The sequence below is a fragment of the Phyllobates terribilis genome, unplaced genomic scaffold (assembly GCF_046119375.1).
Source record: "Phyllobates terribilis strain yellow unplaced genomic scaffold, ASM4611937v1 Scaffold_3__8_contigs__length_932513732, whole genome shotgun sequence".
In the NCBI taxonomy this organism is placed as follows: domain Eukaryota; kingdom Metazoa; phylum Chordata; class Amphibia; order Anura; family Dendrobatidae; genus Phyllobates; species Phyllobates terribilis.
Window position 1 is genome coordinate 185,130,555 of NW_027362763.1, and position 18,487 is coordinate 185,149,041.

General features: G+C 44.7%; 1 protein-coding gene across 3 annotated transcripts in view; it reads left to right on the top strand.

The window, feature by feature from the left end:
• Positions 1-2,356: 2,356 nt before the first annotated feature.
• RYK (receptor like tyrosine kinase) overlaps positions 2,357-18,487 on the top strand; it is a 150,520-nt gene continuing 134,389 nt past the window's right edge. The window contains exon 1 of one of the 3 annotated variants that reach the window (XM_073674326.1): positions 2,357-2,771. In XM_073674326.1, coding sequence (XP_073530427.1) covers positions 2,420-2,771 — 352 coding nt within the window. In that variant the 5' untranslated portion in view covers positions 2,357-2,419. The remainder of the gene's footprint in view (positions 2,772-18,487) is intronic. The other 2 variants (XM_073674327.1, XM_073674325.1) reach the window with 2 other exon arrangements.

Below are 18,487 nucleotides of genomic sequence, written 5' to 3' on the forward strand. Positions count from 1 at the left end.
CCTGTAAAAAGGACAGATCTGCAATGGCGCCTCCTATTGGAGGCTTCTATGCACTTGTGATCCTAGTCTTATGGTTTTGTTGTTATTCAACATATGATTTCATTATTATTATATGATTATTATTATATTGTTATAATATTATTATATTATATGATTTCATTATTATAAAGATTATTATTATTTCTGCATTACCCATACTGGCCACTAGAGGGCACTCAGAGGTGAACTGACTACAGCAGCAGGCACTGCCACAACCACATGACTGTAGGACTAGTTACAAATTCCACCTACAACATGAAGAGGAGAAGGGGTGGAATTTAGAGGTGCCTGGAGCACACTGATTTTTATTTTAGATTTTCCTGCAACCTTCTTTAGACCGCTACTGATCCCTAAAATGTGGCCCTGTATACTCCTATATGAATTAAGCAGAAGTCGAATATATGCACACCTCAGACCCCCAGTGATCAGTAAGTTATCCCCAATCCTATAAATACACTTCTTTGGCCCCTCAAGCTCCTCTCGGAAACATCTTCACACCCAACCAGGTGCTGTACTTAAACAGTATCTATTATTAAGCAAAAATTTTTGACATGTCAGAGTGAGGTGTCAGAAGTTTTGAATGGTGGGCTCTGTGTGCCAAGACCCCCACCAATTTCAAAATTACAGAGGTGGAAGTTATACTCTTTTGTTTCTGCATGGCTTGTCCTCACAAAATGGTGTCAGAAATAGTAGGGTGTATATTTTACATGAGACAGATATTTGTTTTTTTTTTTATTAAAAGGTGCACAAAGAATGAAAAATTTTGTGTGACTGTCAACATATTTAGGTTGTCAGAAAAATGTTGCAACGGATCAGCAAATGATGAAAGAGATATTACCGTATTTTTCGGACTATAAGACGCACCTTTTTCCTCCAAAATTTTGGAGGAAAGTGGGGGGTGCATCTTATAGTCCAAACATATATTTGGCTGTGGGTGGTGGGGGGGCTGGGGGTGAGCGGCAGCGGGAGATAAGCGGGGCACAGGAGGCAGCAGCCGCCTGCTGCAGCCTACACTGTGCTCACTACTAAAGAAAATGAATATTCACTGCTCCCCACGCCCATGGGCATGGGGAGCAGTGAATATTCATTTTCCTTAATAGCCGGCACACTGTGCCTGCAGCGCAGCTCCTGGTAAGTAGGGCACCCTTCATCCCTGTATGTATGGCCCCCCTTATCCCTCTTCCTGGTATGTATGGCACCCTTGATCCCTGTATGTATGGCCCCCCTTATCCCTCTTCCTGGTATGCTTGGCACCCCTTGATCCCTGTATGTATGGCCCCCCTTATCCCTCTTCCTGGTATGCTTGGCACCCCTTGATCCCTGTATGTATGGCCCCCCTTATCCCTCTTCCTGGTATGCTTGGCACCCCTTGATCCTCGTTGTGTTGCACAGAAAAAAAAAACAATTATACTCACCTCCGCTCTCCTCCAGTGCTGTGTCCAGCTCTGTGCCGGAATAGTCGCTGCTCCCCACACTGGGACTGCGTGCGTGGGGAGCAGTGACCACGCACCGAGGGACGCCAAGCCTGTGGAAAACGAAGTTAATAAAAACAGATTTCTCTGCAATCAGACCTCTGCTATGGGCCATACAGGTATGGATAGATATACTTTTCTATAACCGGTATGCCCATAGTAGAGGTCTGATATCGCCCGGGGGGGTGACACATTCCCTTTAAGCAGGAGGAAAAATGCCCCTGAAAAGTGATGAAAACAAGACTTGTGCCAAAATGGTTGTGCAACTACAATGATAAAATCCCCCATCTATAGACAAATGGTTTTGGGGTACAAAAACTGATCAAATACTGATCAAAAATACTGAAGTGTTAATGAGGCCTAAGGCCACGTTCACACATTCAGTATTTGGTCAGTATTTTACCTCAGTATTTGTAAGCCAAAACCAGGAGAGGAACAATCAGCGGAAAAGTATAATAGAAACACGTCACCACTTCTGTATTTATCACCCACTCCTGGCTTTGGTTACAAATATTGATGTAAAATACTGACCAAATACTGAACGTGTGAACGTGGCCTTAGACACAGAGAATAGTGGATGTAATCTGTTCACCTGGTGGAGGTGTGCAGGTCAGGCACAACTCTGATGAGAGTAGTAGTGAAGTGGTATTCCATATTCTGAGCCCCTGGGAGGACAGAAGCCATTGTGCATGGTGCCAACCTCTGTACACAGAGACATCCTCAGCTCTGTGTTATTGCTCCTAAGCCTTATCACTTACTTTATCAATAAAGATTGTTTAAAAAAAAGAAAAAAAAAAGACAATAAACAGAATCCATCCAGAAGAGGGCGCATGGGAACCACAGAGGACGACGGCGGCTTGGAAGAGGCAAAATTGTACAGTGTTTAGAGCGGAGTGAGGACAGAGCGCATGCGTGTAGTGGATTGTATCCTCCGTGAGGGAGACCGAGCGCGCCAGGGTCTGGTATCGTGTCCGTGGTGTGGAGTTTTCGGCGGCAGGACAGACAGCGGGTACAGGGATGGTCCGGGGCGGCCCTTCCTCTCAGCACGGCCTGTGAGAGACATGCTGCCCGGGGCCCCGGACCCCCCGGGGTGGAGGAGGAGATGGGGGAGGCAGCCGGGCCCCGGGCTGTGGTGTCCGTCCCTGCTGCTGCTACTTGCCGTTGTTCTTGGAGTCAGTGAGGCGCAGTCTGGGCCCGGGAGCGGAGGAGAGCCCGGCCTGAACGTGTACATGAGCGAGGAGGAGGTGCGGCGGCTGATCGGTGAGTGCGGCGGGGCGGGGAGAACCGGAGACCCGGCCATTGTCCTGGGCAGAGCCCGGTGGTGGGGCACAGTACACTGGTACCTCGGCCATTGTTCGGGGCAGAGCCCAGTAATAGAGCACATCATACACCGGTACCACGGCCATTGTCTGGGGCAGAGCCCGGTAATAGGGCACAGTGTATACTGGTACCACGGCATTTGTCCGGGGCAAAGTCCGGTATTAAGGGACAGTACACACCAGTACCACGGCCATTGTCCAGGGCTGAGCCCGGTAATAAGGGACAGTACACACCAGTACCACGGCCATTGTCCGGGGCAAAGCCTGGTAATAAGGGACAGTACACACCGGTACCACGGCCATTTTCTGGGGCAGAGCCCGGTAATAAGGGACAGTACACACCAGTACCACGGCCATTGTCCTGGACAAAGCCCGGTAATAAGGGACAGTACACACCAGTACCACGGCCATTGTCCAGGGCAGAGCCCGGTAATAGGGCACAGTGCACATTGGTAACACGGCCATTGTCGGTAATAAGGGACAGTACACACCAGTACCACGGCTATTGTCCTGGGCAGAGCCTGGTAATTGGGGACCGTACACACCGGTACCACAGCCATTGTCCAGGGCAGAGCCCGGTAATTGGGGACAGTACACACCGGTACCACGGCCATTGTCCAGGGCAGAGCCCGGTAATAAGGGACAGTACACACCAGTACCACAGCCATTGTCCGGGGCAGAGCCCGGTAATAAGGGACAGTACACACCGGTACCACAGCCATTGTCCGGGGCAGAGCCCGGTAATAAGGGACAGTACACACCGGTACCACAGCCATTGTCCAGGGCAGAGCCTGGTAATAAGGGACAGTACACACCAGTACCACGGCCATTGTCCGGGGCAGAGCCCGATAATAAGGGACAGTACACACCTGTACCACTTTCATTGTCTGGGGCAGAGCCCGGTAATAGAGCACAGTACACCGGTACCACGGCCATTGTCCGGGGCAGAGCCCGGTAATTGGGGACAGTACACACCGGTACCACGGCCATTGTCCAGGGCAGAGCCCGGTAATAAGGGACAGTACACACCAGTACCACAGCCATTGTCCGGGGCAGAGCCCGGTAATAAGGGACAGTACACACCAGTACCACAGCCATTGTCCAGGGCAGAGCCCAGTAATTGGGGACAGTACACACCGGTACCACGGCCATTGTCTGGGGCAGAGCCCGGTAATAGAGCACATCATACACCGGTGCCACGGCCATTGTCTGGGGCAGAGCCCGGTAATAGGGCACAGTGTATACTGGTACCATGGCCTTTGTCCGGGGCAAAGCCCGGTGATGGGGCACAGTACACTGGTACCACGGCCATTGTTTGGGGCAGAGCCCGGTAATAGGGCACAGTACACTGGTACCACGGCCATTGTTTGGGGCAGAGCCCGGTAATAGGGCACAGTACACACTGGTACCACGGCCATTGTCTGGGGCAGAGTCCGGTGATGGGGCACAGTGTACACCAGTACCTCGGCCATTGTCCGGGGCAGAGCCCAGTAATAAGGGACAGTACACACCGGTACCATGGCCATTGTCTGGGGCGGAGCCTGGTAATAGGGCACAGTACACAGTGGTACCACGGCCATTGTCTTGTGGCAGAGACTGGTGATAAGCCACAGAAAATGGATGTTGTAGTCAGAGGCATCCTCTCCCCGGTGGCTAAGGTTACAGGATGATAGGCATGGGTTGTGGGTCTCAGATCAGTGCCATCTGTGGAGGGTGAATGGCCGGGGCACTGTACTTGTGAATTGGTCGGATTACACAGAGGTTGTCTCTGTGCTAGTGAATTTGGTTGCCCAGATGGGACAGGAGAACACAGAGTGAGTTGTGAGATTGGGCCGCCCTCTATTATACTTGGTGGTGAGTAGTTGGAGACGCGGCCCACATTTACGAATGTGCAATCACATAGATATAATTGGCGCTGCCACCAGTCACTTTCATGTTTGTCTGTGATTTCCATGCATTGTACTACTGTAGTTGTGCCAGAATCCTGATGTAAGATGAGCTCTTCTTCTTTTTCTTGTTGCAGATCGTAGAATATCCTAATATTGTTTTGTGCCAAAGAAAACAGATGTTTGTTAGTTGTTCAACAAAGATTTGCAGGACCCTGGTCGTTAGTAAGTGGCGACCGAATCAGAGCCCTGAGATCCTCCTCCTACCTGCGACATCCCCCTCTACTGAGTAATACACGCGGAGCAACGTCATGTGTGTCATGCGGCAAGGATGACGCCGTGCAATGCCTACTACTGAAGAGGTGCTGGCTGGTAAGGGGAGGTTGGCAGGGCTCAGGTCCAGGCACCATAGACTGCCAGCCAGAGTCCTGCAAATCTTTTTGCACCTCACCAATTTATCTAAACTGTCTAGAAAAAGAGGGAATGAGTTTGGAGAGTTTAAAGTGTTCCAGATTTATTAATGGCGTGCCAGTTTTTAGATACAAGTCGATGGCCTATAGTAAGCCAGCTGCGAGTCCTGTGTCTGACTTCATGCAAGATGTGCCAGATCTGGCCCGCTACGTGCGCCGCTGTTAGTAGTGACTATTGATCTTAAGTAGGTTATCATTGGCTGCATTGACTTATGTACTGGGGCACCTGACTGTCTCACGACTCGCCGTCTTCCTATAGACCGTGCCCGTCCTCCTTTGCTTTATATAAATCGGCGATGGGGAACTGTATTTTTGCCTAGGGCCATTTGGATGTTTATACCTTAATTTGTGGATTGTACAAAAATATCAACTTAATATTTATCCTGCTATATTTATACAAATATTTAATTAATTCAATCCTAATGTGATGGCTGGAGTTGCTTCTCTTTTGTTCGGCTGTGATGTGATGTGGGGGGGGGTGGTGGTGGTGGTGGTGATGATGATGATGATGGTACTCGCATCTGATTTTCCACGTTTGCGTAGGTCTGGAGCGCAGTTAACTTTTTGCTGTAAGTTTTGTAAAGCACTTGCAGCAGTAAGTTGTACCAAACCCAAATGTATATTACGCTGCAGGTTTCCTCACAGAGGGAAAGTCATCACTGCTCACAAACAATCGAACTCAAGCAGTGGGAGATCTGCAGTGTCTACGTCGCTGGACGGGAGCGCAGTCTACAAAGAACTGGCCAACGTTAGGATATAATCCTTCATTGCATGCGCCGCAGTGTTTTTTTGTTATTTATATTTTAATTTATTATTGTATAATAATGGAGAATTGCTTAATGGTATGGTGGTCTGCAACAAAGCTGTAGGCTAAAGGGCAATACCAAGATGCTTCCTGAAAAAGTAGTAGTGAGGAAGTTTTGTAAATTGTTGTATTTTATGTGGTGTAAACTCCAGGCACCTCTAAAGTCCCCCCATACACATTAGACAGCCATATTCCAATAGAGGTCTCTTCTGAGCCCCGACACCCCACAAAATACACAGGAGCACCCCTGGCAGCCACGTATTTTTATGCCAAACAAAAGAATCGTATGTTGAAATTACAGCCCGGATCCTTCTCTCCTCTGGCATCCTCTGTCGGGAGGATAACAGTAGATGCTGCAGTGATGAAACTGATGACTTCGAAGTGATATGATTCAGTCCTGTGATCTCAGATTTTTAGCGGTGCTGGGCGACAGTGGTGGGTGCTGCGTTGCGAGGACCGTTTAGTTAGGGTTTGTCCACACCCGTATTGTAGAGCACAAGACTATTACACGGAGCTGCAGGGGCCCCTGGAAAAGTGAGGAGCCCCCCATCACTCTACAGTACATGTATATCTGTTATCACACGGTGAACGGTCTTGGTCCGGTTTGTCCTGCTGACTTTCTATTTATGTCCCACTGGAGTTGACAGTGTTATGTTCAGAGGTGTTTGCTATTGTTGCTTTTTCTAGATTTTGGAAGATGAATGTACATTATAAAATTTAAAGGCGTTGCCCCCTATTTTACAACATATACTTAAAGGGGATATCTACAACTGGACAACCCCTTGTTAAATGTCCCCAGATTCCAGAGTACAGCATTTGGCTATTTTCAGCGGTTGTATAGAGGATAAATAGATCGATGCCAAACGTGTACTGCCGCTCCATTTAAGCGGGGGTGGGGGTCTACACAAAACTGCCCTGTTCTAGCTTTTGGTGGGGTCTTGGCGGTTGACCTCCCACTAATCTAAAAGTTATCAGCTGTCCCGTTGGAGGACTGTGTGGGGACAATTATTCTGTATGACTTTGTCCAAGGTTTTCATTTTGGCCCTCTGTGTTTGAGTGTGACATCCCTGCTCTAGAGTAACTGATAATCCAAGCAGCCATTGTCCTCTCAGATGTGGAGTTGCTGTGTGACCTGAAGCTTTCAGAGAGGTCGATATTGGGATAATGTAATTCTGTTTAGACCAAAGCTCTCAAGGGTTGGAGCGAGTCTCGTGCAGCCGGGGCTTGGTTATATAAACTTGTATTTCAGCATGACATAATTTAACCTCTCCATGTCTGGACCGGGTCAGTTATAGCTTTGTAAAACGTGTCAAGTTTTTGGTTTTACTAGAGAACATTCAATATAATTGTAACTATGTAAGTAGATAGTAATAAATGTGACATCTCTTCCCTGTGTTACACACCTCCATCCCGGGTCTGTTAGGAAATGTGCTCATGGAGGTTGATTTTCTTTTGATCCAGTCCACATTTTCTATGAGAATTGTACTTTGCTGTTCTTGTGGGGGATTTTTTTTTCTTCCTGAAGATGTTTTGTAAATGCCTGGTGGTAGGAAAAAATGCATGTCACTTGTCTAAAGCAGGGCTGTGGAGTCGGTAAGCCAAACCTCCGACTCCTCAATTTCCATGACTCCGACTCCCTCATACACGGCTCATGTTTAAGTGATAAATTTACTGCAGCACAGATTCATCTCAGCTAAAAGTCTAGACCCTTACATCAGGAATAGGACAGACCTTTATAGAACACTTCAGAACTTTCCCAAATTCTTAGGAAAAAATATTCCCCAAAAACTGCATTGAACTACAGTACCCAATTTATTATATATTTTCGGAGTTAGTCCATTTTATACCAACACTGACTCCAAAGCCCTGGTCTTTCACCGCCTCATAAATTCTCCGCCTTCTGCCGGACACAAACTGGAACCTGAAAACGACTGTGTATCCTGAAGTGTTTGCTGGGGTTGAGATGGGGTCTCCTCACAGACCAGTCTTTTTTTTGTTTTTTTTTAACAGTGGAATTATTTTGCTAAAACGGGAAAAAGTTTGAAGCAGTCTTCAGACTATTTTGACTTGTCACATTGAATTCCCAGATGATATAAATGTACATAACGGTTTAAATCACTTTTGATATCTTTTACAACCTTAACCACTCAGCTGACACCCGGTGCTATGTGCAGGGAGTGGTGCCGCACCACTGCTGGCACATTAACCCCCGAAATGCTGCTATCGAAGTCGATCGCAGCATTCCGGGAGCAAGGGGAGGTAAGCGCCGTTACTTAACTCCTCTCCGGCGTCCCGCACGGTCTCCTGCCGGGTCACAGATGTTGTCATAGTGACCCAATATCGTCATGACAACATCCGGGTCACCAGGAGGCAAGAAGTTACTTTGGTCATGCGCAGTGCATGACCAAAGTAACTTCTGCATGCGCAGAGCTGACAGCCTGTCTATAGCATAGAGAGCTGCTGCATTCCTGTGCTATACAGCCGATCAGAATGTAAAAAGTGAAAGTCCCATAGTGGGACAATGTAAAAGTAAGAAAAGTGTCTATGAAGGGGAAAAAAAAATAAGTAAAAATATTAAAAAAAAAAAAAAATAAAAACTCCCCAAAAAATAAAAATATACTGTATCCATAAATATTATGAAAAAAAATAAGCCAATAAAAGTACACATATTTAGCATCGCCGCGTCCTAAACGACTTGACCTATAAAACTGTCCCACTAGTTAACCCCTTTAGTGAACATGGTACAAAAAAATAAAAAACAAAGTAAAAAACGATGCTTTATCATACGCTGAATAAAAAATGGAATAAAACGCGATTAAAAAGACAAATGTAAATAAAAATGGTACCCACTGAAAACGTCATCTTGTCCCGCAAAAAAAACAAGCCGCCATACAGCTCCATCAGCCGAAAAATAACGTTTTAGCTCTCAGAATAAAGCGATGCAAAAAATAAATTTTTTCTATAAAATAGTTTTTGTGTAAAAGCGCCAAAATATAACAAAAAACTATATACCATATATATGGGCGTTGGAGTTGCTGCGGTGGAGGAGCAGGGCACACGCGGTAGCTACTTCGTGTGCCCGCTGCTGAAGAGAAATTAATATTCCCTCTTCTCCACACTAGGACCATGTTCTTGGACAGGAGCGAATATGCATTTTCTTTAGTTAGCGGGCACGGAGGAGCTGCGGCTCCTGCTGACCGTGCCCGCTACTAAAGTGAATGCATATTCGCTCCTCTCCACGCACATGGTCCCGGTGTGGAGAAGAGGGAATATGCTGGCAGCAGTAGCTCACATCAGTGTCTGAGAGCGCGCGCTGTGCCTCAGATGCTGACATGAGCTGCTGCAGACAGACCGCAGCGCTGGAGCAAAGGTGAGGAAGGAAGGTGAGTATAAGTGTTTATTTTTTTTTAAGTGTGCTGTGATGAGGCCACGCATACCAAGATTGAGGGGATGGGGGGGGCCCTCGAATATCAAGGGATGGGGGGGGGCACGCATGCCAAGGATTGGGGGGGGATAAGGGGGCCACGCATACCAAGGATGGGGAAATTTACCAGTAGCTGCTGCATTTCCCACCCTAGGCTTATACTCAAGTCAATAAGTTTTCCCAGTTTTTTGTGGTAAAATTAGGTACCTCGGCTTATACTCGGGTTGGCTTATACTCAAGTATATACGGTAAATGTGTTACCGCTGTAAACGTACTGACCCAAAGAATAACGCTGCCTTATCAATTTTACCACACGCGGAACGGCATTAAAAAAAAAACAAAAAACAATTCCTGAATTGTTGGTTTTTGTTTATTCTGCCTCCCAAAAATCGGAATAGAAAGCGATCAAAAAATGTCACGTGCCCGAAATTGATACCAATAAAAACATCAACTCATCCCACAAAAAAACAAGCCATCACCTGACTGTCAGCCGAAATATGGAAAAATTATAGCTCTCAAAATATGACGATGCAAAAAAAAGCATCTTTTAGTGTGTGACAGCTGTCAATCATAAAAACTCGATATGAATCTGGCATCGCTGTAATTGCACCGACCCGAAGAATAAAGTCGTCTAATTACTTATAACACACGAGAAACGGCGTAAAAAAATAAACTCCTAGGGCTAGGGTTGGGGTTAGGGTTAGGGTTGGTGTTAGGGTTAGGGTTGGTGTTGGGGTTAGGGTTAGGGTTGGTGTTGGGATTCTTTTCAAAAGTAAAGAAAAAAAAATGATGCTATGGCGACCAGTGTTGAGCGCGTGTGCTCGCTACTTCAGTTTGCATTGGGGGCTCGGCTATACTCTTGAGTATCGCTGGTGCTCGAGTGACATGTTCGAGTCTCCGCCCCATATGCTTCGTTGCCTTAAAAAAGTTGCATGGATTGCCTACCATACACGAGCGCACCCCGCATGTTTTATTTTTTGGGGGGTGTCTAATAACCGTGAAACATGCGGGGCGAGGACTCGAGCATCCGCAATACATGGTGCATACCTGAGTACCTTATGCAAACTCAAGTAGCGAGCACTTGCGTTCAAGACTAAAGACAACTTATTCAATATGATGACCTAATGTTATCAAATTCTGTGTCGTACCTCTGGGTTCAAAATGTTCACTATACCCCTTGATAAAATCCTTGAGGGGTCTAGTTTCCAAAACGGGGTCACTTGTGGGGGGTTTCCACTGTTTAGGCACATCATGGGCTCTCCAAACGCAACATGGCGTCCGCTCTCAATTCCAGACAATTTTGCGTTCAAAAAGTCACAGTGCTCCTTCCCTTCTGAACCCTGCCGTGCACCCAAATAGTGTATTGTCCCCACATATGGGGAACTCAGGCGTACTCAGGAGAAATTGCACAAAAGGTTTTGGGGTCCATTTTCTACTTTTGCCGTTGTGAAAATAAAAAATGTGGGGCTAAAACATATTTTTTGTGGAAAAGTTAGATTTTTTTTATTTTTTGTTATTTTCACGGCTCCATGTTATAAACTTCTGTGAAGCACCTGGGGTACATTACAAAGGTTTTCCGTCACTCTAATATTGATGACTTACAGTGGTTACGGAAAGTATTCAGACCCCTTTAAATTTTTCACTCTTTGTTTCATTGCAGCCATTTGGTAAATTCTAAAAAGTTCATTTTTTTTCTCATTAATGTACACTCTGCACCCCATCTTGACTGAAAAAAAACAAATGTAGAAATTTTTGCAAATTTATTAAAGAAAAACTGAAATATCACATGGTCATAAGTTCTCAGACCCTTTGCTCAGTATTGAGTAGAAGCCCCCTTTTGAGCTAGTACAGCCATGAGTCTTCTTGGGAATGATGCAACAAGTTTATCACACCTGGATTTGGGGATCCTCTGCCATTCTTCCTTGCAGATCCTCTCCAGTTCCGTCAGGTTGGATGGTGAACGTTGGTGGACAGCCATTTTCAGGTCTCTCCAGAGATGGTCAGTTGGGTTTAGGTCAGGGCTCTGGCTGGGTCAGTCAAGAATGGTCACAGAGTTGTTCTGAAATCACTCCTTTGTTATTTTAGCTGTGTTCTTAGGGTCATTGTTTTGTTGGAAGGAGAACCTTCGGCCAAATCTGAGGTCCAGAGCACTCTGGAAGAGGTTTTCATCCATGATATCTCTGTGCTTGGCTGCATTCATGTTTCCTTCAATTGCAACCAGTTATCCTGTCCCTGCAGCTGAAAAACACCCCCATAGCATGATGCTGCCTCCACCATGTTCCACTGTTGGGATTGTATTGGGCAGGTGATGAGCAGTGCCTGGTTTTCTCCACACATACCGCTTAGGATTATCACCATAAAAGTTCTATCTAAGTCTCATCAGACCAGAGAATCTTATTTCTCATAGTCTGGGAGTCCTACATGTTTTTTTGTCCAAATTCTATGCGGGCTTTCATATGTCTTGCACTGAGGAGAGGCCTCCGTTGGGCCACTGTGCCATAAAGGCCCGACTGGTGGAGGGCAGCAGTGATAGTTGACTTTGTGGAACTTTCTCCCATCTACCTACTGGAGCTCACCCACAGTGATCTTGGGGTTCTTCTTTACCTCTCTCACCAAGGCTCTTCTCCCACAATTGATCAGTTTGGCTGAATGGCCAGGTTTAGGAGGACTTCTGGTGGTCTCAAACTTCTTCCATTTATGGATTATGGAGGCCACTGTGCTCTTAGGAACCTTGAGTAATGCAGAAATTCTTTTGTAACCTTGGCCAGATCTGTGCCTTGCCACAATTCTGTCTCTGAGCTCCTTAGTCAGTTCCTTTGAGCTCATGATTCTCATTTGGTCTGACATGAACTGTGAGCTGTGAGGTCTTATATAGACAGGTGTGTGCCTTTCCAAATCAAGTCCTATCAGTTTAATTAAACACAGCTGGACTCCAATGAAGGAGTAGAACCATCTCAAGGAGGATCACAAGGAAATGGACAGCATGTGACTTAAATATGAGTGTCTGAGCAAATTGTCTGAATACTTTTAACGATGTGATATTTGAGTTTTTCTTTTTTAATAAATTTGCGAAAATTTCTACATTTCTGTTTTTCTTCAGTCAAGATGGGGTGCAGAGTGGACTTTAATGAGAAAAAAATGAACTTTTTAGAATTTACCAAATGGCTGCAATGAAACAAAGAGTGAAACATTTAAAGGAGTCTGAATACTTTCTGTACCCACTGTAGGTCCTCAATATTAGAGTGCCGGAAAACCCTTGTAATGTATATGGTAAATGTCAGTAGCCTTGTAATTAGTGACATAACTGCTTAATCTGAGCATATAATTCTGTTTTGGTATGTACTGCTAAAGTCCTGTTCACACTGGGCTGCTGCAGAAAAGCAGTGTGAATAGGACCTTAGCAGTACTATGAACATTATTGTGCGAGGATCTGCAACCATTAGACTGCGTTCACACAATGAGTATATGGCACGTTCTTGATGCTGCAGATTTTGTGCACCAGTTATCCAATTTAGCCTTTTTCTATTGTGTTTTTATTGATATTTTAATTTTTTTCTGCTCTGTTTTTTGTCTCTTTAATGTCACATGTTAGATAAAACTTAATTTTGTAAACTTCCTGTTTTCAGATTTACGTAGCTTTGACAAAACTTTATTGATAAAATTATTTATAGATTACATGAGTTACTCCTATGCTTCCATCCCGGAAATGCATTAAAAAAACCACATACATTTTTTTTTTTATCTGCTGATTTTAGTCATCTCATTCAAGTCTATGGGGAAAATCTGCATATAAAAACACCCTCATATTTACCACAAGAGAAATTGATATGCTGCTTATTGAAAAAACACTCACAGGTCCATTTCTGCAGCATTACAACCCCGCGCAGTGGGCATGAGACGCCTATAAATCCCATACACTTTGCTGGAACTGGAATACGCGCCATTTTTTTGCACACGAAGATACATGGCAGAAAAAACTAAACCTTACAGTCCCAACATTGCAAAGTGCAATGCTATTCTGATCATGCCGCTTGGCAGGCATGCTGGGAGTTGTAGTGTACTGACTACTGTACAATTATGTTTCTTTATGGTATTTGCATTGTTGGGTCACCATCTGGTATAAAAACTATCTATGGGAAAAAATGGCCTGTTTATTTTTCCTGTCTTGACTGATATTGCACCGCTGTGTGACTCTTGTATGGACTGAGGAGCTAAATGGGCGCCATGACTTTATGATGGCTATTGGAAGATCAGGGACGGACTCAGTGCTCATACGTATTAGATTATTTGGGGTTAAACCAGCTGATGTCAACAGCACCTTGACGATTATTTAACCTTTATGAGGGTGTCCTAATTCTCCCCCATCACGGGGGACGGAAGGATTGCACATGTTTGATTTCTTCATGCCCAATTTTTGTACTTGGGTTTACAAGCTGCTACCAGAGATGTGGGTTAGCGGCTTGTTCTTTCTACCATTGAGCATGTGTATGGGGGCGAGGGGTAGAGAGGAACAAGGTCTATCTAAAGTGTTGACACATGGGGGAAGCTTCTGGTTCTCTGGACCGTGTGACAGCATCTGTGCATCATGGAGTCCAGGATTATCCTGCATACGCTGGGTGTGATGTGGTGTACGCTTTGACATTTCCCCTGATGAAGCTGCTTCACAGCAGCCATACGCTGGGGTTTACTCCCACTGACATTATACTGCTTGGCATATTGAATTCCACATCTATGGATTTCAGATATTGGTGTATACTCGCTATTCCTTTTTGCGTTTGTGTCACACACTCCCCTTCGGGGCTGAGTTGCTGCATTTGTGTACACATATGTCATGGCTTCTATACATTTGTGTGTTCCACAACTATATTGGGGACCACTAGCATTACTGCTTTGGCTACTAGTTTTCAGCCACGTGCTGCATTACCTCTTGTGTACTATTTATTTTGGTTATTTATTCACTTTATTGTAAGTATTGTTTTTGCATGTGATTTGAGGGTTAAACCTTTTGGCATTATGTAGTTATTATATTGTATCCTTACACCTTGTTGCTGCTGCTATATTTGCCAGTGGTCTTTGGGGATGCTTTAAATTTGTTTTTAGTTATATGGTTCTTTGTCTCAGTAAAGTGTGTGTGTGTGTGTGTGTATATATATCATATCTATATCTGTCTATCTATCTAGCTATCACAGGTGTGCTTATCGTTCTGTAATATCTTTTTTGTTGTCGTACCTCCCGTTCCCTACTATATACTGTGTCTCCCTTCTTGTTTACAGTGCGCGGGTGATGTACGCTGTGTGCCGTGCCCAGGATCATTCTTTTGTTCAGCACTTTTTCAGGCATATTGTGGACACATTAATGGCCCCGGCTTGTGTACACGTCAGGTTTGAAGTGGCTCATCTGTTCTGACATAATTGACTTGTAAGATTTATGGCGCTTGCTTTGTAAACAATGGTGGAGAAGAATGGCCTTCATGTGCCTGGGGGCGCAGTGTGCAGGAAGGAGATTTGTTTCTTTAGGTGAGGTTACACATGTAGTAGGTTTTCCAGAGCTGCTCCTCAGGAGAGGACTCTCATATACAGTAATTGATGGCATGTGGTCTGTGACTATTGTGCAACTACAACTCCTAGCATGTCCTCATCCTGCACCGCACACACGGGTCTCTGCCAGAGGCAGCGATATTGTACTCAGTAACATGAGACATTTATTAGCAGCTTTCAGTGGAAAATCTCTAATTGCACTTTTCCTTCAGTGTAACATTTTAGCCGCTTTTAGTAAGCACAAAAGATTTCCTTTCCGCAGTGTACAGCCTACAGAAAGGGGAATGGAGATCGAACCGGTTTTCAAGTTTTGACTTGCTGCTCTCCAGTTATGGTGTCCTCTGGGGTTAGTTTACTGCCTTATTCTTTTCTAGCAAAGCTGGATTAAGACCTCGTCTGTTTCACTTCTGTCCATTTGCCAAGTTACTGTCCAGTGTCTGCAGTATCTGTTACACCCTCTGCGTCGCTCCGAGTACTCCCTGGTGAATTGGGTTTTACAAAGATCTATGATGACGTCCTGTGCTACATTTCTTGTATGTTCCCTTCCCCTGATCTCCTCTGAGGAAAGAAGTGACAGTTGTCTCCGAGACGGTCTTCTCCTGCCATGGCTCGCCAGCAGTGCAGCCTATGAATGCAGGGTTCCTAGAAGATCTACACTGAGAACGTCGCCACTAACTGTGCTTCTTGTGTCATTTACCCATAAATATCCGTCTTGCCACTTGAATTTTCTTATCCATTGGTTGCCTTCCCTGCCCCACACATTACTGTACAGAGTGCAGACCAAAAGTTTGGACACACCTTCTCATTTAAAGATTTTTCTGTATTTTCATGACTATGAAAATTGTACATTCACACTGAAGGCATCAAAACTATGAATTAACACATGTGAATTATATACTTAACAAAAAAGTGTGAAACAACTGAAAATATGTCTTATATTCTAGGTTCTACAAAGTAGCCACCTTTTGCTTTGATGACTGCTTTGCACACTCTTGGCATTCTCTTGATGAGCTTCAAGAGGTAGTCACCGGAAATGGTCTTCCAACAATCTTGAAGGAGTTCCCAGAGATGCTTAGCACTTGTTGGCCCTTTTGCCTTCACTCTGCGGTCCAGCTCACCCCAAACCATCTCGATTGGGTTCAGGTCTGGTGACTATGGGGACCAGGTCATCTGGCGTAGCACCCCACCACTCTCCTTCTTGGTCAAATAGCCCTTACACGGCCTGGAGGTGTGTTTGGGGTCATTGTCCTGTTGAAAAATAAATGATGGTCCAACTAAACGCAAACCGGATGGAATAGCATGCTGCTGCAAGATGCTGTGGTAGCCATGCTGGTTCAGTATGCCTTCAATTTTGAATAAATCCCCAACAGTGTCACCAGCAAAGCACCCCCACACCATCACACCTCCTCCTCCATGCTTCACGGTGGGAACCAGGCATGTAGAGTCCATCTGTTCACCTTTTCTGCGTCGCACAAAGACACGGTGGTTGGAACCAAAGATCTCAAATTTGGACTCATCAGACCAAAGCACAGATTTCCACTGGTCTAATGTCCATTCCTTGTGTTCTTTAGCTCAAACTAGTCTCTTCTGCTTGTTGCCTGTCCTTAGCAGTGGTTTCCTAGCAGCTATTTTGCCATTAAGGCCTGCTGCACAAAGTCTCCTCTTAACAGTTGTTGAAGAGATGTGTCTGCTGCTAGAACTCTGTGTGGTATTGATCTGGTCTCTAATCTGAGCTGCTGTTAACCTGCGATTTCTTAGGCTGGTGACTCGGCTAAACTTCTCCTCAGAAGCATAGGTGAAACTTGGTCTTCCTTTCCTGGGGCGGTCCTCATGTGAGCCAGTTTCTTTGTAGCACTTGATGGTTTTTGCAACTGCACTTGGGGACACTTTCAAAGTTTGCCCAATTTTTCAGACTGACTGACCTTCATTTCTTAAAGTAATGATGGACACTCGTTTTTCTTTACTTGGCTGCTTTTTTTCTTGCCATAATACAAATTCTAACAGTCTGTTCAGTAGGACTATCAGCTGTGTATCCACCTGACTTCTGCACAACACAACTGATGGTCCCAACCCCATTTATAAGGCAAGAAATCCCACTTACTAAACCTGACAGGGCACACCTGTGAAGTGAAAACCATTTCCGGTGACTACCTCTTGAAGCTCATCAAGAGAATGCCAAGAGTGTGCAAAGCAGTCATCAAAGCAAATGGTGGCTACTTTGAAGAACCTAGAATATAAGACATATTTTCAGTTGTTTCACACTTTTTTGTTAAGTATATAATTCCACATGTGTTAATTCATAGTTTTGATGCCTTTAGTGTGAATGTACAATTTTCATAGTCATGAAAATACAGAAAAATCTTTAAATGAGAAGGTGTGTCCAAACTTTTGGTCTGTACTGTGTATATATAATATATATATTTACATACAGTTAAAACCGGAAGTTTATATAAAAAAGACACAAATGCGTGGTGTTCTCAATATCTGACATGAAATCAGAATAAATCTTTCCCGTTTTAGATAAATTAGGATTAAATCTTAATATTTGCCAAATGCCAGAATAATGAGAGCGGATGTTTTAAGGCATTTTTATTACTTACTGCAAAGTAAAAAGTTTACATACACTAAGATTACTATGACTTTAAACAATTCTGGACGATGTCATGTGTTTGGAAGCTTCTGATAGTTTTTTTTGCAACTGTTGAGTTAGAGACACACCTTTGGATGTATTTTAATGCACACCTGAAACACACTGCTTGTTTGTGTAGCATCATGGGAAAGTCTAAAGAAATCAGCCAAGAACTCAGGAAGAGAATTGTGAACTTGAACAAGTCTGGCTCATCCTTGGGTACAATTTCAAGATACCTGAAGGTGCCTCGTTCATCTATACAAACAATTATACGCTGGTACAAACAAGATGGGAATGTCCAGCCATCATACCGCTCAGGAAGGAGACGGGTTCTGTGTCCCAGAGATGAACGTACTTTGGTCCAACATGTGCATATCAACCCAAGGACAAAAGACCATGTGAATCTGATTGTGGAAACTGGTAAGATTGTGTCAATATCCACAGTGAAATGAGTACTGTATCAACATGGGCTGAAAGGCCACTCTGCCAGGAAGAAGCTATTACTCCAAAAAGAAACATAAAGCCAGATTAATGTTTGCAAATGCACACAGGAACAAAGACCTTAATTTTTGGAGACATGTCCTGTGGTTTCTGATGAAACTAAAATTGAACATTTGGCCATAATGACCATCGTTACGGTTGGAGGAAAAAGGGAGAAGCTTGGAAGCCTAAGAACACCATCCCAACTGTGAAACACGGGGGTGGCAGCATCATGTTGTGGGGTTGTTTTGCTGCAGGAGGGACTGGTGCACTTCACAAAATAGATGGCATCATGAGAAAAGAAGATTATGTGGCAATACTGAAGCAACATCTCAAGACATCAGCCAGGAAGTTAAAGCTTGGGCGGAAATGGGTCTTCCAAATGGACAATGACCCGAAGCAAACTGCCAAAATGGTAACAAAGTG